At 43.9% G+C, this 23,562-nt stretch overlaps 1 protein-coding gene across 4 annotated transcripts in view; it reads left to right on the top strand.

Annotated features, from left to right (window-relative positions):
• The window catches only part of PKN2 (protein kinase N2), a 137,783-nt gene that overhangs the window by 85,133 nt on the left and 29,088 nt on the right, over positions 1–23,562 (top strand). For all 4 annotated transcript variants that reach the window (XM_048861359.2, XM_048861360.2, XM_048861355.2 and 1 more), the window contains 9 exons: positions 2,191–2,376; positions 2,950–3,059; positions 17,432–17,575; positions 17,716–17,791; positions 18,111–18,285; positions 18,556–18,685; positions 19,214–19,350; positions 19,445–19,517; positions 19,598–19,689. In XM_048861359.2, coding sequence (XP_048717316.1) covers positions 2,191–2,376; positions 2,950–3,059; positions 17,432–17,575; positions 17,716–17,791; positions 18,111–18,285; positions 18,556–18,685; positions 19,214–19,350; positions 19,445–19,517; positions 19,598–19,689 — 1,123 coding nt within the window. The remainder of the gene's footprint in view (positions 1–2,190; positions 2,377–2,949; positions 3,060–17,431; positions 17,576–17,715; positions 17,792–18,110; positions 18,286–18,555; positions 18,686–19,213; positions 19,351–19,444; positions 19,518–19,597; positions 19,690–23,562) is intronic.

Here is a 23,562-nt window from a genome sequence, read left to right as displayed (position 1 = left end):
TTTATTAGCACTGTAGTGTCCAGGAAGTGGATCTCTTGTGTGGACTGGACCAGGCTGAGGTTGATGGTGGGATGGAAATTGTTGAAATCATGGTGGAATTCCTCAAGGGCTTCTTTTCCATGGGTCCAGATGATGAAGATGTCATCAATATAGCGTAAGTAGAGTAGAGGCGTTAGGGGACGAGAGCTGAGGAAGCGTTGTTCTAAATCAGCCATAAAAATGTTGGCATACTGTGGGGCCATGCGGGTACCCATAGCAGTGCCGCTGATCTGAAGGTATACATTGTCCCCAAATGTAAAATAGTTATGGGTAAGGACAAAGTCACAAAGTTCAGCCATCAGGTTAGCCGTGACATTATCGGGGATAGTGTTCTTGACTGCTTGTAGTCCATCTTTGTGTGGAATGTTGATGTAGAGAGCTTCCACATACATAGTGGCCAGGATGGTGTTATCAGGAAGATCACCGATGGATTGTAGTTTCCTCAGGAAGTCAGTGGTGTCTCCAAGGTAGCTGGGAGTGCTGGTAGCGTAGGGCCTGAGGGGGGAGTCTACATAGCCAGATAATCCTGCTGTCAGGGTGCCAATGCCTGAGATGATGGGGCGCCCAGGATTTCCAGGTTTATGGATCTTGGGTAGTAGATATAAGAGTGGGTGGATGAGGTTCTGTGGTCTGCAATGTGCAAGAGGTCAGACTAAATAATCAAGATGGTCCTTCTGGCAAAAGTCTGAGAGTCTACAAGTTTTCAATGAATTTGATTGCATCAATATGAAAATTCTAACTCCAGAAGGGGGAGGGTGTCTTCTTGGATTTCCATGTACTGTTGATTCAGACATTATTGTGTTGCTGCAGAGAGGGTAGGGATTGGGAAGCAGCCTAAAGGCCTCATACCCACTTGTGTAAAAGACCATCTTCTTCAGCAAATCCAGATATGTTTAAATTACAAAAGATTGAGATTTTAAATTATGCATATATTTAACTCCTGAGTTCAGTGTGCAGGAACAAAATTAGATTTCTTAATGTTTTTTCAACAAACTAGTAGTATCACTAGTCACTGTAATTTAAAAAACAAAACAAAAAGCATGCTGGTGTTTTCCTTAACTTTGTTTTAGTTATATGATGTTTAGTAAGCTGAGATTGTCCCTTCAACAGAGAGTCTTAATTTTAAATTTTATTATTAAATTGAAAACTCAAAAAATCTAATTTAGCTTTCAGTGTTGATCTACTTACTTACTTATATTTTTAACAACTTGGGAAATAAAATAGAGTTGCCAGTCTATTTAAAGTCCATTTCCATCTTTGCATTAGCATGATGTTGCAGTGTTTGGGTTGCAAAATAGCATTATAATGCTATCTAGAAACCTTGTTCAAAGCTTTATATTTTAAAAGCATTCATAGAAAAGTTTTCATTGCTGTTGGGTTTTATAAAAGATTATTTTTAATTACTTAAATTTTGGGTCAAATATGATATGACCGTATCTCTTTAATTGCTGTACATAGGTAAGCATTTCAATATTTTCATAACTTAATACGTTCATATTCAGCATAATAAATATATAAAAATTCCTGGAGGATTTTTCAACAAAAAATAAAACCTGCCATGCTTCGATACATGTGCCCTCATTCAGAAAGTAAATTATTTAATTTCTAGTGTTGCTTCCTATCACATTTTATTGAAGAATGCCTGCTAGTGTACAGTAGACATCATTGTATCTGTTACCTAAATTGAATATTAACACAGCTGTCATTTGTGAGAAATTGTCTTTTCTTTAAATTTCAGTTGACAATTTTTCTTCCCTACTGATGTAGTCATCAGTTCTGTTCATTTTCTTTTGCTTAAATATTAAGAATTAAGATCTTTACATATAAGCATAACAGAATAGATTGTTTTAAAATTGCTTTATGCTATACCACTGAATTGTAACCCCTGCTGATGTTTGATTCCATATTTGTTTAATCTTGATGTTTTTAATTTTTTAATTTCAGTGGATTTCCTTCCAATAAATAACACTACTGTCTAACTTGAGTCTCTCATCACTTCTCTGAAGCAAATATCTGTGAATTCTATTACTCAGTAACCTCTGTATAGGTCAGAATGTGAGGTTCTAATACAAAATCATTCACTAGTCATTGCACTGTGTACACATAAGAACTTAGTATGTGACAAAAGCAATTGTTTTTATCTTGTTTCAGGTACTTTAGAAGTAAGGCTCATGGGTTGCCAAGATATTCTGGAAAACGTCCCTGGTCGATCAAAAGCTACATCAATTACTCTACCTGGCTGGAGTCCAAGTGAAGCCAGATCATCTTTCATGAGCAGAACAAGCAAAAGTAAAAGTGGGAGTAGTCGAAACCTTTTGAAAACAGATGACTTGTCCAGTTTAGTATCCTTTTTATTTTTGAAACAGTCTAATTAAAATGCTCAGAAAAAGTTAATTTTGTTTAAAAAAAAATCTGCAGTATAAGACCTGCTCAGTGACTGTATCTTTATTACAGCTAAATCTCAAGCAATCACTTCCTGTCCTGTTATGCATATTGCTCAGGAAGAAAGATGCCAGTAAAAAAAAAAAATCGATATTGTTTTAAATTTTACCAAAGAGTTAAGAGGGCTTCTTGGTGGGGCTGTTGCTACTGTACAGGACGAATGAGGGAAGAGAAGAGAGTAAGAGAATTCAAAACTTCATCAGATTTACTAACCACATACACACATGTTTTTGAGAGGAATGCATTTTTGTATTTGTGACTTGTGTAACTGAGAGATTGATTTCAAACTTAAAAATGGTCTAGCTCTTCATCAATATGTTGGTGGATCAAAAATTCTTAATCCTAAATTTAATTGGATCATGTGGGCATAATGGTATTTTTTTAGTGAGGCATTAACACTGAAGTTTTTTTGTTTTTGTGGAAAATCCTCTTATACTTTTAAGCTGAGTTTGTGTAACTTACTTACAGATGAAATCTGTGCTGTATTGAAGCTGGACAACACTGTGGTTGGTCAAACTAGCTGGAAGCCTATTTCCAATCAGTCATGGGATCAGAAGTTTACACTGGAACTAGACAGGGTAAAGACACTGCTGTTTCCATTGATGGAGATTCAGTTCCATAGATTAATTTCATGCTTTTCTGTGTCTGTTCTTTTCAACTGTTATGAACCTATTCAGATTCCATGTATATAAGTATTCCTGTTCTTCGTAGAAGCAATTCCATGGCATGAAGTGTTTTGTTCTTCTTTGAGTGCTTGCTCAGATCGATTCCAGTTAGCTGTGTGCGCTCTGCGTGCACGGTTCGTCGGAAGATTTTTCCCCTAGCAGTACCCATTGGGTTGGCTCTGGAGTCGCGCCTTCATGGTGCTGCATATAGGGCCCTGCCGACCCGCCGCCTCTCCAGTTCCATCTTACCATCAGTGGCGGTCGTAGGAACGTTTCATCTCTCACCTTCAACGAGCAATCCTCTTGCATATTTTCTGTAAATAGTTAAAGATTGTTGTACTTAGACACTGGACTTGGGGTACTGGTGGGTGTTTCCCTCCCCCACTTCCAGGACCCGGGGCATGTTCAGACCCAGGGATTTAAGCCATAAGAGGTTTGCCAGAAGCCTATCCCAAAGGGTGACCTGCACTCAGCTTGTCTAACGTGCTTAGGGGAGTCTCATCAAGCAGACAGGTGCAAGATCTGTAGAAGCTTTCGCCCCCACACAAAGAAGGAGAGAGATCACAGACTAAAGTTATTGCTAATGGAAGCAGCTCTCCGCCCTCAGTCTGAGTCAAGCTCCATGGATGCGGCACCGGGCTCCTCAGTGTCGGTGCACAGCACGCTGGTTTCGGTCTGGGAGATGCCGGAGAAGGACTCTGGGAGCAGAGACCCTCGGCACTGGCATTCCCTTGCGCCGAGCATAGCACGGGATCAGTCTCGGCATCTCTCACAGTCTCCTGTCCCAAAGAAGCAATACAGGAAGACTGATACCACTTAGTACTTAGGAAGACTTAGTACCACAGATGGTACTGTGACCAGTACCGGGACTGGCACTGAAGCGGACTCTGACTTGGGGCCGGAGCTGCAGCGTTTTGAGGAGCTGGATGGGCCGGAGGGCCCCTAATCATTGTCTCCAAATAAGGCGGTGGCAGAGACATCCTCGAGGTCCCCCCCGTCCCGACAGCAGAGCCCACCTTGAACTTCTGAGGCGAGTTGCTCAGAACCTCGAGGTACAGACGGAGGAGGTCACTGAGGTGTCAGGTCCAATAGTAGACATTTTATCCCTGGCAGGACCCACCAGGGTGGCCCTTCCCCTGGTAAAGACCATTCAGAAGAACACACAAACCCTGTGGCAAACACCATCCCCTCTGGCTCCTACAGCTAAGGGAGTCAAGAGAAAGTACTTTGTGCCCTCCAAGGACTATGAATACTTGTTTACCCACCTCCCGCTGGACTTATTGGTAGTGGCAGCTGTTAATGTGAGGGAAAGGCAAGGGCATCAAGGAACTACCCTTGGAGCTAAGGACGCAAAGAAGCTGGACCTCTTCGGGAGGAGGATATACTCCACTGGGGGGCTTCTGCTTTGGATTGCAAACCAGCAGGTGATCCTTATCTGATATAACTTCAAGTCTTGGGACACAATATCCAAATTCTCAGACCTTGTCCCGCCAGATTACAAACTGGAATTCTCTGCTCTTGTGGACGAGGACAAGATGGTTGCCAGGACATTGCTGCAAGCAGCATTAGGCTCAGTGGACTCTGCAACATGGACGATGTCTTCGGGCATCACAGTACGCCATTGCTCACGGCTGCCGGCCTCCCTGGGGAGGTTCAACAGACAATTCAGGACCTACCGTTTGAGGGGGCCACGTTATTTTCAGAGAAAACAGACTCGAGACTCCACAGTCTGAAAGACTCCCGCGACACTCTAAGATCACTGGGTCTGCACACCTCTGCCATCCAACATAGATAGTTTAGGCTTCAACCCACAACACAACCATACCAGGGGCAGTTTAGGCAGGACCAGAGCCGCCGGCATCCAATAAACCAGAACCGCCGTCGCCAAACCCACGAATAACAGGGGGTCTGGGTCATTAGGCAGACACCAGGCCCTAGGCAGGCTTTTTGAGGACGTGCCCGAGCGCGTTGTACCAACCTCTCGACTGGATCCTTCTTTCCCATTTTCGGAACGTCTATCCCATTTCTGCCAAGCGTGGTCCCAAATAATCTCAGACGATTGGGTCCTCTGCATGATAGAGATGGGATATTCTCTTCCATTTTCCCCGTTCCTCTTCAGGGACCTCTCTCACGAGCAACTTCTCATACAGGAGGTACAAACCCTCCTATCGGCGGGAGCTGTGGAGGAGGTTCCACCGGAGCTCAGGGGAAAGGAGTTTTACTCCAGGTATTTCCTAATACCGAAAGTAAAAGGGGATCTCGGGCCCATCTTGGACCTGCGCAGTCTGAACAGGTTCATAAAGAAACTAAAGTTTCGAATGGTCTCTTTGGCCACTATCATCCCGTCCCTGGATCCAGGAGATTGTTATGCCACCCTCGACTTGAAGGACACATATTTCCACATTTCCATAATCCTGCCCAACGGGCACTTCTTAAGGTTTACAGTCGGGAGTTTCCACTACTAATTCACAGTGCTACATTTGGCCTATCTTCAGCACCTCGAGTGTTTACGAAATGTATGTCAGTCATGGTCCCTTTTCTGCGGAAAAGGCAGGTTCAGGTATTTCCTTACCTAGATGACTGGCTAGTCAAGGGCCGGTCCAGAACACAAGTGGATCAACATGTTTCCCTCATAAGATCCACCTTCAATGCATTGGGTCGCCTCCTAAACACTCAAAAGTCAACGCTCACCCCTACTCAGAGAATGGAGTTCATAGGGGCAGTGCTAGACTCAGCACAGGCCGCAGTGTTCTTGCCCCAATCCCGCTTCCAGGTCATTCACATCATACAGGACCTCAAACAATTCCCTATAACCACAGTAAAGAGTTGCTTAAAACTCCTAGGTCACATGGCATCTTGTATGTATGTAGTGCAACATGCAAGGCTCAGACTCAGACTTCTCCAAGCTTGGCTCGCATTGGTGTATCGACCAAGCAGGCACAGCCTAGACATGGTGGTTACCCTTCCACCAGATGTTCTCAGTTCTCTTCACTGGTGGCTCGACCTACACTTGGTGTGCGCAGGGGTTGTGTTTTCCAAACCCCGTCCATCCCTATGTCTGACAACTGGTGCCTCAGCCATGGGGTGGAGGGCACACCTTGGGAAGCACAGAACTCAGGGCATCTGGTCTCAGGAGGAACTGATGCTTCACATCAATGTAAGGTAGCTCAGGGTGGTCCAGCTGGCATGTCAGGCCTTTTGGCCTCTCTTGGAGGGCAAATGCATATCGGTCCTGACAGACAATTCAACAGTGATGTTTTATATCAACAGACTGGGGCGCATGCTCCTCACCCCTGTGTCAGGAAGCCCTCAAGCTCTGGGAGTTCTGCATAGCACACTCAATACTTTTGGAAGTGTCCTGTCTTCTAGGGTTTCAGAACAAACTACCAGACCACCTCAGCAGGTCTTTCCACAACCATGAGTGGTCTATCCGCCCAGATGTGGTAAACAATATATTCTAGAGGTGGGGAGTTCCCCAGATTGATCTGTTCACCACAAGGGCCAACAGGAAGTGCCTACAATTCTGCTCCTTCCTAAACCACAGCCTGGATTCGTTGGCGGACGCATTTTTCCTTCCATGGAAGGACTACGCATTCCCTCCCATACCACTGATTCACAAGGCCCTCCTCAAAATCTGGAGCGATGGATCCTTGGTGATCTTGGTGGCACTGGTCTGGCCACATCAGCATTGGTACGCCATGCTACTGCAGCTATCGGTGGACACTCCAATTGCTCTACCACTAGTTCTGGACCTCATCACTCAACAGCACAGAAGGCTTCCACACCCCGAATCTCGAGTCTGTATGGTTGAACCGGCTAGAGCTTTCATGCTGAGACCCCATTAGGGAGGTTCTTCTGGGTAGCAGAAAGCCTTCAACCAGAGCGACTTACCTAGCCAAGTGGAAGAGATTTGTGATTTAGTGCTCGCAGAGTCGTATCCCTCTAACACAATCGTCGGTCCCCTTTATCTTGGACTACCTCCTAAAGTTGAAACAGCAGGGTTTGTCTCACTCCTCAATAAAGATTCACCTGGCTGCCATCTCAGCTTTTCACTCTGGAGAGCATGGACACACCATTTTCACTAACGAAATGGTCGGCAGTTCCTCAAGGGATTAGACAGATTATATCCTTCTATTCTTCTTCGAGTGGTGTCCCTGTGGGTGCTCCACTCTAGGTGTCCCTGCGCAGGAGATTTCTCGCAGCAGTACGCAGTCGGGGGAAGGGCGCGCACAGGAGTCGTCTCGTGCAGCTGTTGGCACTTCCTGTAGCGCACACTCCCCTGACCGTCCCTCAGTTCCTTCTCAACCAATCTCGGCTGCAGACGGGGCTCCGCGGCTGTGCTCTCTTTGATACTTTCTGGGGGAGGTGAAGTTACAAGTTACATAAGAACTTTTTTAGTCTATATTTAGTTACATTGTTTAGTTACTCTTTGTGTATACGTAGTTACATAGTTTCCTTAGTTCTCTTAGAGGTTTTTCTTCCAAAAAAAAAAAAGAGAGAGAAGAAAGAAGATGACTTTTTTTCTCTCCTTTACTCCCCGTTTGGAAACAGTTTCTATAGTTTACCATTACAATTAACCCTCATCTCTCAAGAGGTGGGAGAGGCCTAGCTGCAGTCATGCCGGGCTCCACAGAATTTAAAAAGTGTGACTCCTGACATGAACTGATGCCAGTCTCTGAAGGCCACACATCCTGCATTTGCTGTCTGGGAGAAACTCATATCTCCCAGAAATGCATACATTGCACCAACTTAACAACAAGGGCAAGACGTGACGGGGATCTCTGCTTGAAAATGCTTCTGCTGGAGAAATCCCTCCAACCTCCGCAAGAGACGTCCTGTGGGGAGTCTCATAAACGGAGATCCCTGAGCTCTGATAAGGCTCTGACTTCCAAAACTGTCAGGAAGGGAGCCTCAACCTCTCCAGCAAGGGTTTCTCACAAAAAGAGAGCTTCTCCAGCAAGGTCTTTACCCTCAGTGCTCCATTCATCCAGAGCGAACATTTACAAGGCACCAGGCTCCTCCGGCACCGTCCCTCAGTGGACCCCTGCTAAGCCCCAACGCGCAGCACCGGAGTTGAGACATCAAGTCTCCTTCACAGCACCGAGTACCCCAGTGCAGAGTGTGACAAAGGCAGCGGCACTGCTATCAATGCTGCTGCCACCGGCACTGACCCAAGACTTCCTGCTGCCTAACGAGCCGAATCCAGCACTGGTCCGCGCTCCAACGGTCGACTGCAACCCCAAGGCGGGACCAGTGCAACTCCTGCATCCTGCTGACATACCAGTCTCTTTGGACCGCAGTCACTGCTGCTTGGCACTGAACACTGCCCGAGCTACATAGCACGGTACCATCCTTCGTCTCCTGCACCACTCTCCATGCATAGTGGTGAGGAAGGAGACGTGCAGGACAATGGCTTCTCCTCTCAACGTTCATCCCCATCACAGAGGAGAACGCAGTGAAGCCTAAGCCTCATCCGTCTGAGCATTCACAGCCTTACCCATTAGCACCTTACCCCATGCAATGGCCACAATGGGGTCCTCGGCCCACATACCAGAACCCCTATTCTGGTCCCCCATTCCCAGCAACAAGAGGTTCCAGAGTACACCTATCATTACCACACAGAGAAACCTCTGACCCCCCTGAGACAGAGATAGAAGAGGAAGGGATACTATCTGAGGCAGACCTGGATGATTCACCACCTGCCCCACACTCATCTTCTGCACCAGATGAAGCAGTGATGCCATCTACCCCTACAACACCAGATGACCTGAAACAGTTCCAAGAACTCTTCGAAAGAGTAGCAAGCAGCCAAGAAATTGCCTTACATGAGGTGCAGGAGAAACAACATAAGTTGTTTAAAAATCTTACAACCGGCATCATCGACCAAGGATGAGCCCTCCCCATGGATGAGGCTATAATGGAGTCTGCGGAGGTAATATGGCAAACACCAGCATCGGCACCACCCACCAACAAAAGGGCTGACAGAAAATACTTTGTTCCAGCCAAAGGTATGGAATTTTTGTTTTCACACCCTCAAGCCTGTTCTCTGGTAGTAGAGGCTGCTAATCATCGCAGTAAAACAGCCTCATTTCTGCTCCTCACTGCAAGATAAAGAACACAAGAGACTGGACCTCTTTGGGCGGAAAGTTTACTTGTCAGCCACCCTTCTGCTTAGAGTTGCCAACTATGCTGCTCTACTAGCAAACTACGACTACTCTAACTATAGTAAAATACAAGAGCTTGTGGAGGACCTCCCCGAGCATAAATGTCCTCAATGCTATTATCAGCGAGGATCAGTTAATAGCCCGCATAGCGCTGCAAGCCTCAATGTAGCAGACACAGCTGCCCGAACAATCTCAACAGCTGTGGTTATGAGAAGAACATCATGGTTGCAGGCTTCGGGAAGTCCAAAAGAACTACAGCTAAAAGTGGAGGACCTCCCCTTCGATAGGAATAAACTATTCTCGTCTCAAACAGACGACGTCCTCCCTACCACGAAGGCCTCCTGAGCGACGCTGAGTACACTAGGCATACACCCACCGCCTGACAAACACCCTCCCTTTACGCAATACCAGAGGTCACGAGACACCTCGTTTAACCATCAACAACCACGATACTTCACTCAGAACAGATCCAAATAATGGGCTCAGAGACAACGAGCTCCACAGAACCAGGCCTCGTCCACCCGTCCATCTACATCTAAGCCACAATTTTGAAGTCTTGGTCGAGGGTATGCATGACCTTCTCACACCTCTAGCGCCAATAGATACCCCATTTCACAATTTTGGTCACCACTTACGCCCATTTTACCATGCCTGGGCAGTGATAACCACAGATGAATGGGTTTTGGAGATCATATAATCTGGCTACACCATACCTTTTACAGCTATCCCCGCTTGCCCCCTTCCCCATCCCTCTTCAGGGACCCCTCTCACGAGCACCTTCTGCAACAGGAAGTAGACCACCTCCCACTGCTGGGTGCTGTAGAACCAGTGCCACATCAATAGCGAGGGAGGGGTTTTTATACCAAATGTTTCCTGACAGAGAAGAAAGGAGGGGGATGGAGACTAATCTTAGATCTCCGAAAACTCAACACGTTTGTATGCAACCACAGGTTCAAAATGGTCACTCTGGCCACAATAATCCCAGCGCTAGACGGGGGGGGACTGGTTTGCAGCCCTTGACCTCCAAGATGCATACTTCCATATTACCATGCATCCTGCCCACAAGACCTTCCTGAGGTTCACAGTAGGACCCAACCACTACCAATACAGGGTCCTTCCCTTCGGACTGTCCACTGCTCCCTGCGTGGTCTCAAAAACGCTCACTGTAGTAGCAGCACATTTATGATGCAAAGAAGTCATAATCTTCCCCAGTTTAGACGATTGCCTTCTCAAGGGAGCCAACCGGCAAGAAACGGCAGGCATGCTGCAGACAACAATAGACCTGTTTCACCAGCGAGGCCTACAGATAAATGAAAAGAAATCCACCCTGGAACCAACCCAGCAATTGGAGTTTATCGGAGCCGACCTAGAGTCCATACAAGCCAAGGCAATATTGCCAAACCACAGATTCACTACATTGACCAGTCTTATTTCCACAGTGACCATCAGCCCACAAACTGCAGTGAGGACTTTTGGGACATATGGCAGCTATGACTTTCGTAGTAAAGTATGCCAGACTCCATATGCGCTGTCTGCAGCACTGGTTGAGCACAGTCTATGCACTGCAGTACTGGTTGAGCACAGCAAACACTCTCTCAACAGAAGTGTGACACTACCACCAAGAGTTATCCTCTCCCTGCAATGGTGGACACAGCCAGGGAATGTATGCTCCGGGATTCCCTTTCAGCAAGACCCCCATCAGTGACTATTACAACAGATGCCTCCCTGGTAGGTTGGAGCTCCCACTTGGGTCACCACAGTGTACAAGGTAAGTGGTCTGTGACAGAAACCTGACTACATATCAATCTCCTGGAACACCGCGTGGTACACAATGCATGCCTCCCACTCATACGACAAACCTCAATCTCTGTTCTCACCGACAATGTGGCATGCATGTTTTACATCATCGCCAAGGAGGAGCCAGGTCTCACTCGCTATGCATAGAAACCATGAATTTATGGAACTTCTGCATTTGCAACAATATAAACATCATAGCATCATACCTACCAGGGTGCTAAAACACTACAGCCAACAACCTCAGCAGGCACTTCTCTCAAGAACACGAGTGGGAAATCCACGACAGGGTTCTCGACACAATATTACAAAAATAGGGTCACCCAGTAATCGACCGTTTTGCCTCAGTGACAAATCACAAATGTCCACTGTTTTGCTTCAGGGCAGGCCTAGCACCAGGGTTGTTAGGGGATGCTTTCCTCATCCCGTGGAATGCGTCACTCACATACGCCTTTCCGCCGATACCCCTGATCCCACAGGTCATCCGCAAGATACGACTCAACAGAGCATACATCATTCTCATTCTCCCCACATGGCCCAGACAGACTTGGTTTCCGTACCTCTCACGTCAAGCAGTCTGCGCCCCACAGCTGCTGCCTTTCTGGACGGGCCTCCTGTTCCAGAACAAGGGCCTGACGCTCCATCCAGACCCAGCGAAATTCCATCTCAAAGCGTGGCTCCTCTCTGGTTCCAACATGGGGAATTGAACTGTTCGTAGAAAGTAAAACAGGTATTAATAAATAGCCGTCCCCTCATCACTGGAAATACTTATCACCAAAAGATTCTCCCTTTGGTGTCAGCAAAAACAGCTGGATGCAATCAAGGCGCCCCTATCTATGATCCTAGACTACCTACTAGAACTGAAGGGAACGGGGTTAGCTGAAAGCTCTATTAAAGTCCACCTCGCTGCCGTTATGGCCCTCCATGAACAGATAGAAGGGGCTTTGATATTCGCTCACCCAGTTACACTTTCTAGCAGGTATACAGAACATGAACCCAGAAGTACGCCAACCTGCATCACCTTTGGATCACAATCTTGTACTCAAATGTCTCACAAGACCTCCCTTCGAACCTCTAGCAACCTGCTTGCTCCTTCATATGTCAATGAAGATCGCATTCCTAGTGGCAATCACGTCTGCCAGATGTGTCAGTGAAATAGGAGCACTGATGGCTGAACCACCGTACACTGTATTTACCAAAGACAAAATTATGTTACGTCCTCACCCAAAATTCTTGCCCAAAGGGGCTACACATTTTCGTATTAACTAAACCATACATTTATCTGCCTTCTATCCCAAGCCACATAATGACTCTCAAAGTAACATTGCACATGCTAGATGTCAGATGGGCCGTAGCCTTCTACTTGGACAGAACTAAACCATTCACAAGTCACCAAGACTATTCGTCTCTACAGCAGAGCGCTCCAAGGGCTCTGCAGTATCGACCAGAGACTCTACCTGTATTCAAACTTGCTACCACCTGCATCACAAAGAACCCCCAGGGGAACAGATCCCACTTAACGCGAGCCATGGCAACATCGATTGCATTCTTGAACAATGTCCCCTTAATAGATATTTGTAGAGCTGCAACCTGGTCATTGGAGCACACTTTTGCAAAGCATTACGCTATCACCCAAGGCCTTGACTCACTCTATCATTGGCCGTATAGTGCTCTCATCACAAACTTATATTTTACTCCAAACACCTACCAAACGTGATGGGGTACTATAAGCACCTAGAGTAGAGCACCCACAGGGACACCACTCAAAGAAGAAGTTGTTACTCACCTTGTGCAGTAACGATGGTTCTTCGAGCTGTGTGTCGCTGTGGATGCTCCACTACCCACCCTCCTCCCCTCTACTTCGGAGTTCACACAGCCGAGCTCTGTGGTAGAGGAGGGACGGTCGGCGGAGCGCGCGCTACAGGAGGTGTCAATGGCTGCACGAGATGACGCCTGTGCACGCCCTTCCCCCGACCAAGTACTGCTGCAAGAAATCTCTGGCACAGGGACGCACCGACGCCTAGAGTGGAGCACCCACAGGGGGACACATCTCGAAGAACCATCGTTACTGCACAAGATGAGTATCTTCTTCTTCTCCAGCCCACCCCCTCTTAGGACCTTTACTTGGTACTCTCGAGGCTGATGGGGGCCCCCATTTGAGCCCCTAGCTACATGCTCACTCCTCTATCTTTCCTACAAGGTGGACTTTTTGGTTGCAATAACATCAGTTAGAAGGGTGTCCGAGCTCAAAGATCTCACTTCGGACTCTCCGTATACCATTTTCTACAAAAATAAGGTGCAACTGCTACCCCATCCGGTGTTCTTCCCAAAGGTGGTCTCGAGTTTCCGCGCCAGTCAAGACATATTCTTTCCAGTCTTTTTCCTGAAACCCTATGCCAATAGCTGCGAGCAGAGACTCCATTCCCTGGATGTGTGGCGTGCACTGGCTTTTTATATTGAACGAACTAAGCCATTCCATAAATCAAACCAGCTGTTTGTTGCTGTGGCAGACAGGATGAAAGACCCCCCCAGTGTTCACGCAAAGGATATTGTCGTGGATCACATCCGTATCTGGGTGTGTTATAACCTCACTAAGGTTGCTGCCCCCGCTCTGACTGCACACTCCACCATAGCTCAGGCGTCTTCGGTGGCCTTCCTGGCCCAGGTACCAATCCAGGCGACATGCAGAGTGGCTACATGGTCTTCGGTCCACACTGTCACTTCACATTATGCCAGAATGCACACCAGGGATGATGCAGCATTCGGCAGGTGGCTGTGTGCTTCAATCAGCAATTCCATAAACTCCGACCCCACCGCCTAGGTAAGGCTTGGGAATCACCTAATTGGAATCAATATAGCAAGCATTCAAAGAAAAAACAGTTACTCACCTTCTCATAACTTGTTCTTGGAGATGTGTTGCTCATATCCATTCCAAACCCACCCGCCTTCCCCTCTGTCAGAGTATCCAGCAAGAAGGAACTGGAGAGGCGGTGGGTTGGCAGGGCCCGATATGCGGTGCCATGAAGGTGCGACTCCAGGGCGCTCCAGAGGCAACCTGACAGGTACTGCTAAAGGAAAAACCTTCCAGTGAACTGTGTACATGGCACGCACACACCTAATTGGAATAGATATGAGCAACACGTCTCGAGGAACAAGAGTTACAAGAAGGCTAGTAACTGATTTTTACAGAGAGTTAACGTTCTAGTAATCTCAGCTCTGATGATCTAGCTCAAATCTAGTATGGTCTCAGGTGTAAAAAAAAAAAAAAATGTAGCCTCATCCTAGCCCAAAGTGATGGCTCTCTTGCTTAGATCTTACACAATTTGCAAAAACTGAACAAGACTGATAATTTTGTTCGACATGTCTTGGACCGTAATGCAGGTGTTTTAGAATACAGTTCATATGTGGAAACTTGCATAATGTTTGTCCATGTTCTGTCTAAAAGTAGACAGAGTTGGTAATTCCATATCTTCATGAATATAGTCAGAATTCACACAAATTGGTGAAAGCACTTGTAAAGTTTCAGAAGAACTTTCTCTTACATGTAATCCTTAGGAAACAAGTATTGAACAGGACTGCACTCTAGCATTTCTTTACCCTTTCTTTTTGTCCATTTAATGTTGCTGAGGCCTAATTAAGCTTTACTTTGTCCTTGCATCTCTGTGGTTTTATGTATATATATCAAGACTTTTTCTAAAAAAAATCCTAACGTTAGGGTCCTAAATAAATAGGGGTTAATTTTCAGATTGATTTGCCTCAAACGTTCCATCTGAGATGTATTCCAAAGGGGGTCCCCAGTTTTGCTGATTTGTGGTTCCCCCTCCCTGAAGCTAAAAGCAAATTCCTTCCTTTTAGGAAACAAGCAGATTTGCCCCCATTGGAACAATCCAGACTGCATACTCTGAAAACAGAAGTAGTATGGGATATATGTGGGGCCCTGTGGTCTTGGTTACCAAAAGTCATATTTAGCCTTGAGAATAAACACCACTAATCATCATCCCCTTGTATTTACATGTCTTCTCCCTCTTCCATTGTTGCTTTTAGAACATAGCTACCATTGTTTATTTCAGTTTATTACTGTACACCAGTTTGTCCTGCTGTCCATTGCTATAACTAATTCCATAAAGTGTTGTGATTATTTTGTAAAGTATTACTCTTTATTTTTGGTAGCATCTTTCATAAGTATATAGGGTTGAAAAAATTACCGAAATTGGGGTTTTACATAGCAAGATATATCAACAGTTCCAGTTAGTTGAAAAACTTAGATTTTATCCCCTGTGAGCCACAGAATGCTCTGCAAACGCATATCTGGTTCTAGAGTTACTATACAGAATTGCTCAAATGACCACAGGCCACCTAGCGACTGAGATGTAATATACTGGGTATTTGTGGATGGCAGTTAGTGTCTGTAAATTTTTTTCTGAAATTATAATTTATACAAAGTATGTAAATGTTTTAAACTGTCCCACAAATAGCATATATATAAAACAAACTATTTTTACACATGATTGACTCTTGCTTTTGAATTACTCCTAACAATTAGCCTTTGTAACAGTGGTGAACTTTCTTCTTATTCTTCTTCACCTTCATCTTGACCAAAAGCCCTATCTGCCTGGAAAGACCTTATACAAGGGCCCCCTTCAACTGTTGGTATAGCCCTATGTTCAGGCATCAGTGAAGATTTGGCTTGATACCACCAAAACCAGCACGGTACCCACTTTGGCACTGGCAATCACACTGACATGGATACTTTTCCTGTCAAAGGAGATACCTTCCTTGGAGCAGACAGCTTAGCCTCATTTCTGGCACTGCTGCCTTTGAGGACAGCCGTGTCTGAGCTGGAATAGCTGTGACCAACAACTGTCAGCACCAGGATCTTGGCTGCATCAAGAAGAGTGGCATGCTTATGATGACTCGGAGGAGGCTCCTTCAGGGAAAATGGAGGAGTCCCCCATAAGGAACTATACCAACAGTGCATCCCCTGATGGATAAATTGGGACTTTGTTCATCAGGAGTAGAGATGGACTGAAGCGGTTTCAAGAGCTGATGGAGAGAATGGCTGACACTCTAGCTTCAGACAGGTTTCAGCACCAGATGCATCTGATTCTCTTTTGACATCATGGAATGGCAGACAAAAGACAATGTCACATTTCCTATTTTTCCATGACTGCTCAATCCAGTGAAGGACATTTGGCTCTCTGCCTTCATTCCCAGTATCGAAAAGAGCTAATCTTGTATGTTTTGTGCTCTCAAGGGACACTAGTTTTGTTTCAACATCCCTCTGCAGATTCCATGCAGGTCTCTGCAGCCCTAGAGTTATCTAAAAGTAACAAGGGGTCCCTGTCTGCACCCTTGGACGGAGAGGAGCATAGACTGGATGCTGTTGGGAGGAAAGCCTATTATTCCACCTCTTTGGGTTTACAAATGGCAAATTACCAAGATGTCATCATGTCCAGATACAACTACCCTATGGGACTCCTAGACTTCCATCTGTCACTTTATATCTTTGTCCTGTTTTCTTCCCCTAACCCCATGTTCACCAAGGCGAGTCCCACTTGCACCCCTTAACACATAAAAAGAGCAGTGTGCTATTACCTAGAGAGTATTAAGTCTTTCCCAAAATCAAACAGATTTGTTACCTGTGGAGAAAGGGGGAACCTAGTAATAAGCAGATTCTTTGAGACTGGATTAAGGGGTGTATTGAGTAATGTTACTTCTTTGCCAGGAAACCAGTGCCTCTTGACTTGAAGATATTCTACTAAGGCCACACCTGCCTTTGTAGCTTGTCTGAGACAGGTGCCTGTTGAAAAGATTTGCAAATCAGCAACATAGAGTTCTGATGAAAAGCAATGTTTACTTAAATAAAGTATGGACTTGGCATTGCAGTCCAGTGATCAATCTGGTAAAGTGGTGGAGCAGTCCATTTTTGCCTAGATCTCCTCACCCACCATCCTCTGATGGGGACACTGCTTGCTAATCATCCATAAGTGGGAATGCACAGAGACACTAGAAGAAAAAAGAATGGTTATTTAGTGGTAACTATTATTCTTCAAGAGTTGCCCGTACGTTCACACTGTGCACCCAGCTTCATCTCTGCCTTGGAGGCTAAGGAGGAGAAACTGAGGTGCCTTAGAGTGGAAGGGAGGGAGGGTGCACTCCTTTATGTAAACCAATCCAGTTACATCATCGTAATGTGAGTGTGCTCCTGCATTCCCAGCTTTTGAATACAGATCTCCACCTCAACACTAGAGGAGCTAGATCCCGTAAGTATGACTGCACAGAGGCAACTAGTAAGTAACACTTCTTTTTGTTTCTTTACTGTTGTAGTCACGTGAATTAGAAATTTCAGTTTATTGGCGTGATTGGAGGTCTCTGTGCGCAGTGAAATTTCTGAGATTAGAAGATTTCTTAGACAACCAGCGACATGGCATGTGTCTCTATCTTGAACCACAGGGTACTCTATTTGCAGAGGTAAGAGCACTTAATGCAAAAACTCAATCACATTTGAAATAATTAAATTGCAGAATATTTTAAATCGCTTTTAATAAATTCTTAATAATGCATTATATTCTGAAAGTGGAATTGTAATATACAAATTATCTGAACTGCAGGTTACATTTTTTAATCCAGTTATTGAAAGAAGACCAAAACTCCAGAGACAAAAGAAAATTTTTTCAAAACAACAAGGTAACAATTTATTAGGAATTAAAATTAAATTATAAAGCTAAGAATGTAGTACAGATTTGCATGTTTTTATGCAGTCCTAAAATGTAATTGCAGATAAAATTGGTGATAGTTAAATCTTTAATATTACATTCAACAGTGTTTGTTTAGAATTGTATATTATACAGTAGCATTTAATGGTGGATCATTGAAAATTGCTAAGGAACATGACAAATTCAGTTTGTTCTCCATAAATTATAAACTGATGAATTTTAATTATAGCTTTTGGTAATAGGTAAAGAAATTACTTGTGCTCTATTTTCTTTATTCACAATATCTACAGGCAAAACGTTTCTCAGAGCTCCTCAAATGAATATTAATATTGCCACTTGGGGAAGGCTGGTGAGAAGAGCTATTCCTACAGTAAATCATTCTGGTACCTTCAGCCCTCAAGTTTCTGTGCCTACGACAGTGCCAGTGGTTGATACATGCATTCCTGAACTAGCACGGTCAGCGAGGTAAATGCCTAAGATTTTGAAGCCAGATTTACGTACAAAAGTAATGGTGCAATTCTTATTTACTCATGTAAATGAAAAAAATCTTCCTTATTTAGTCTACAGAATTTAAAACCTCGACATTTTCTAGTTGGACAGCCATTTGTTGTATTTATTTAAAAAAGGAAAAAGTAAGATGTTCTAAAACCATATTGAAACAGGTTTTTCTTAAGTATTTTTAATACTAGTAAAACAGTCTCCATTGTACTCTGAGTGTGTTTGTTTTTCTGTAAGTGACTCTCCTGTAGCCAAATTGGACTTTGAACTTGAACCTGAACCTCCGCCTGCTCCACCCCGTGCATCGTCCCTTGGAGAAATATGTGACTCTTCATCTGAGAAAAAGGGACCGGATACACCCGTTCAGGCAGGACATTTAAACTAGTCAAAAAGTGTTGCACAGCATGTCACATCTTTAATCAAATATTTAATATTTGTGTTACAACATTTGTAGTTACAATGCATTTATTTCCTTCTATTTTAAATAGAGAATGCTACAATTTGTGTGTGTGAAATTTTATCAAATTGTACACAATTACACATGGTATGTTATAATCCTGGCTATAGAGATTGGCCTTTTTCCGTGGTTTTTAAGTGTTTAAGTCACACTGTTTTCCTACTGGTAGCTTTATAGGCCCAAAAACCAACTCCTGCAATTTATAGAGAAGTGTGTGTTAGTATTCACAAAGAGTGGAATGACTTTAGAAGAATAGGATTTAACAGAGGCCTGTCAGTAAATACAGCATTTTAGGCTAATTGATACTTTGAATTTCACACTGTTGAAGTTTTGCAGTATTTTTTACTTCACTTTCCTTAAATATAGTACCTTTCTTCATTCTTCAGCAGTCTCATTTTCTAAATCTTCAGATTTCTGTGTCTTCTACATATTTCACAGGATGCAGAAACTACTTTTGACTTTGAAAATGAGAGAGAGAGTAATGTTTCAAAACTCCAACCTGAAATAATTTGTGAGCCTGAAATTCCACACACAGACATAAAGAGTACCAACATACGAGAGCCTGAAGATAGAAGGTAAAATACACACTCGTTTTTTTGACTATATGTTTTGTTGTTAACCCTAACTTGAAGTTTTCTGTAACTTTTTACATTCATTGCTGTTTTACAGAACACAAAGATTTCAATTTAGTCTGCAAGATTTTAGGTGTTGTGCTGTACTGGGTAGAGGTCATTTTGGAAAGGTAAATTTTTTGATGACTACAAGTGTATTCAAAAAATAAAAACTCACCTGTTTGAATAAATCACTTATCTACTCTTTCAGGTGCTGCTGGCTGAATACAAAAACACAAATGAGATGTTTGCTATTAAAGCGTTAAAGAAAGGAGACATTGTTGCTCGTGATGAAGTAGACAGGTCAGTTTCAAGAAAGTAACTAATACATGATGATGTATATTTTTTTTCCTCTGCAGGAAATAGTGACTGGGTTGTAAATTATCATAGATTTTAACGGAGTAATGTTACTGAGCCCAGAGTGAGAGTTCAGATTGTATTTAGCAGAGGAATTCTCATGTAAGGTATTTGTTTCTCAGTCTAGTTGCATTCAATTAAACGGTAGTATTGTGGTTAAACATATGAAAATGTTCTCAGGTGGCTACAGTGGAAAGAGAAATTTCCCATTGTAGCTGCAAATATGATTTCCATGAGTTTTTTGTATCAGTCAAAAACTGTTAGGTTTCCCTTTACCTGCCAATATAAATATGAACTTAACACATAGGAATTGGTGTTACTAGAGGCTTTCATCTTAGTCTGTAGATCTTCGGAGTGTAACTAGTCTCCTTTTTCATTTGGGAGAGAACACATAAATTACCCTCCCACTGGGAGGGGCCATTATGCTATGATCTGAGCTTACTATATTGAGGAATGTTACCTCAGCAGACAATGCCCAAACATCGAAATGATGAGGTTAAAAAAAACTCCTGAATTCCAGGTCACTATTCTTATGTTAAAAAAAACCTATAATTCCAGAGCCCAGGAAACAAACATGACCTTGAGAAGAATAAAATCAAGCAGAAGGAGGAATATAGTCAAAACTAATGGTCAGATGTTTCTCTAATACAGGCGATATAACGAAGAAACTCATTGACTTTAGAAACTCATTCCTTTCTTAGCAGTCCAAAGTAAAACATATCTTTACTGGATCTGCAGGCTGATTTTTCTCTTTCAAAATAAATGTTGAGATCTCATTCTATAGCAGTTTGAGGTTTACAACAGAATGTGAAAATCATCTCTACACTAAAATATTAATTCAAGAGTTACTTGGAAAAATAGTCCTGGAGTTTTTGGGTTTTTTACAAACCACTTAGTCCCAGTGAAACTTCTTGGATGGACAAAATTTCCAGCATCCTTTTCCTTCTTGCCAACAGTATATAGTAATTACTAACACTCCATTTAGAGAGGAAATATGTGAGCAGAATGAAGCACCTCAGAGGGAGCTTCTATCTTGAAGCACTGAGTTGAACTTGTGTGGAGGGACATTTACTTTGACTTAACTATTTGTATATAGCTCTAAGAAATTTGAAAACATTTGGATATAAGTCAACAGGGGTTCCTCTCATTTTTGTCCCTTAGGGCTTCAAAACGAGACGTTTGCACATACAGCATAATATCCTCTAAAACTTTTGTCAAAGATCTATTTGGCAAAACTGGATACTTGATGACACTCTTCTCTTTTCAAGCTAAAGAGAAACACAAACTGGGGAATTCTGCCGAACTTCAATGAGTAGTTCAGTAGCTTATTGAACTGTCCAAACCATGTGGCCAAGGCAGTAGAGTTTTAAAAGTCTCATCTTATGTATAATATACAAAAAGTGGGGAAATAACTGTGTTACGTAGGTAGATATGTGTCGAGGTTCTAGGATGTCAAACCAATTGGAGCATTATGTTTGCAGTTCTCTACCAAAACTGATCTGTGTATTCATAGAGGTAAGATAATACATTTTATTGGACCAACTTCTGTTGGTTAAAGAGACAAGCTTTAGAGCCACACACAGCTCTTCTTCAGGTCTGCCTGAAGCAAGTACCTTCAGAGTGTGTTATAACATTGACAAACTGAAAGTCCATGAAACAAGTGGAATTCAAGAAGATAACTGAACAAAAGCTGCTGACCTCTGCACTAGTAGCATACATCAGATAGAATACAACATTTTCTGCTTCATTAGAGAACATGGATGTTTCCCCAGGAGTTCAGATCCTAAAGAAGAAAGCTGTATCACTGAGAAGATTGAGTTGTGTGATCGTTGAAGGAAACTAAGAGCAAAAAGGAAGACTGATGAAAGCAAAAGAGAGAGCAATATTCCCATATTGTGATTAAAGTGGCAAAAGATTCACTGATTAAAGTGGCAAAAGAAGCTTGGCTTGAAGAACAGTGCATCACCATACATAATCCTTTTGTGGCAAACGCCACTAGGAAGGCCTATCAAATCACCAGGACTTTTTTCTGAAAGGATTCTTGGCAGGAAAAATACCCTTTCACCCAACACTTGGGATAGGTATTGCCAAGAACTCTGTAATATGAGTGAAACAAATTCTAAGTTGGAAGTGAAAAAGGCAGAGGAGATCTATATATGAGAGCTTGATATATCCTTATCAGCCTACAGTTGAAAAAGCTGAGAATGTGATGTAGACATTGAAAAGCAGTAAAGCCTCTGGAATGGATAAAGTACAAATACAAACAGAATTAATTAACAGAGGTGGAGAGACACTCATCTAGGCATGCCATAAGCTTGTAACTGTGATATGGGAGTCTGGAAGACTTGGTCACAGTCCCTGATAGTCCCTATTCATAAAAGGGGAGACCCAGCTGTTTTGTGGAAATGTCATTGATACACCCTAGCAAAATACTGCTGCATATCATCCTGAAGAGAATTGCAGCCAAGATAGAGAACTTTCTGACTGAAGAACAAGGGGTTTTAGACCTAGAAGGGGTACAGTGGAGCAAATGTTCAACCTGCATGTGCTATGTGAGAGAGTACTGGAGAACGATGGAAGTTTTTGTGAATTTTGCTAAGGTGTTTGATAGCATATGGGACAAACCTCTTTGGGAAATCCTATGGTTGATCGGATTGGTGAAAACGTAATAAGCTGAAGGTAAACCTCTATGGAAGCATGATGGCTTTCATGTTTGTGGGACACGAGCAAAGTAGTTGGTTTGACTTGAGGATAGGTGCCAGCCAGGGTGCTTGCTATCCACGAACCCTCTTCAACCTGTTATCTTGAAGAAATATTAAGAGGAGCCACTGATGGAAACTTATAGGAGATGTCTGTTGGTGGATACAAAATTAGTCATCTGTGTTTCACCAGTGATATTGACCTGATCAGATTGTCAGAAGAAGAGGTGCACAAATTTCTAGAAAGAGTTGTAATGGAAGCAGAGAAGTTAGATATTCAAAGACAATGGTGGCATCTGTTAGAAAAGGTGAAAATACTTCTACCCAAATCTGAGGAACCATTGGAGTACGTTGAGCACTTCAAATGTCTGTGCAGTGTGTGACTACAAGGGATGTTAAAAATCATGTAGAGATCAGACATAGAATTGAACTCACGACTGCTGCTGTAGTGACACTCGGACACATTTGGAGAAGCAAAGATGCAGTCTCTTGCCTTCAGCATCTTATGTGTATGGGAGACGTGGACTTCAAGGAAACGTTAAGACGCTTTCTGCCTTTGCATTGCAATGTTATAGGTGACTAGTGCACGTTATCTGTACTTTGCTCATGATTAGCAAGGAGACAATCTCCCAAATTTACAACATAACTGGAGTGACGAGAGATATCATTGAGACAAAGAAAACTTGAGTTTACAGGGCATGTGGGTTGGATGAGCAGAGGAAAATTGCTGAAGAAAATTTTTCCAGGGACTGGTGCCAGGGGCAAAGGGCTCCCGTGGTGAGTGTTTGTTTTTCAGCTATGTGGCTGACTCAGGGGTGGGCAAACTTTTTGGCCTGAGGGCCACATCAGGGTTCCGAAACTGGTATGGAGGGCCGGGTAGGGAAGGCTGTGCCTCCCCAAACAGCCTGGTCCCTGCCTCCTATCCGCCCCCTCCCACTTCCTGCCCCGACTACCCCCCTCAGAATCCCTGACCCATCCAACCCCCTCCCGGGACTCCACCCCCATCCAACCCCCCCTCCCCCCCCCCCCCCCGTTCCCTGTCCTCTGACTGCCCTGACCCCTATCCACACCCCTGCCAGGCCCCCCAGGACTCCCATGCCTATCCAACCGCCCCCAGTCC

The sequence above is a fragment of the Caretta caretta genome, chromosome 8 (assembly GCF_965140235.1).
Source record: "Caretta caretta isolate rCarCar2 chromosome 8, rCarCar1.hap1, whole genome shotgun sequence".
NCBI classification, from domain to species: domain Eukaryota; kingdom Metazoa; phylum Chordata; order Testudines; family Cheloniidae; genus Caretta; species Caretta caretta.
Note: the sequence above shows the minus strand (reverse complement) of the source record. Positions and strands in the feature narration are given on the sequence as shown.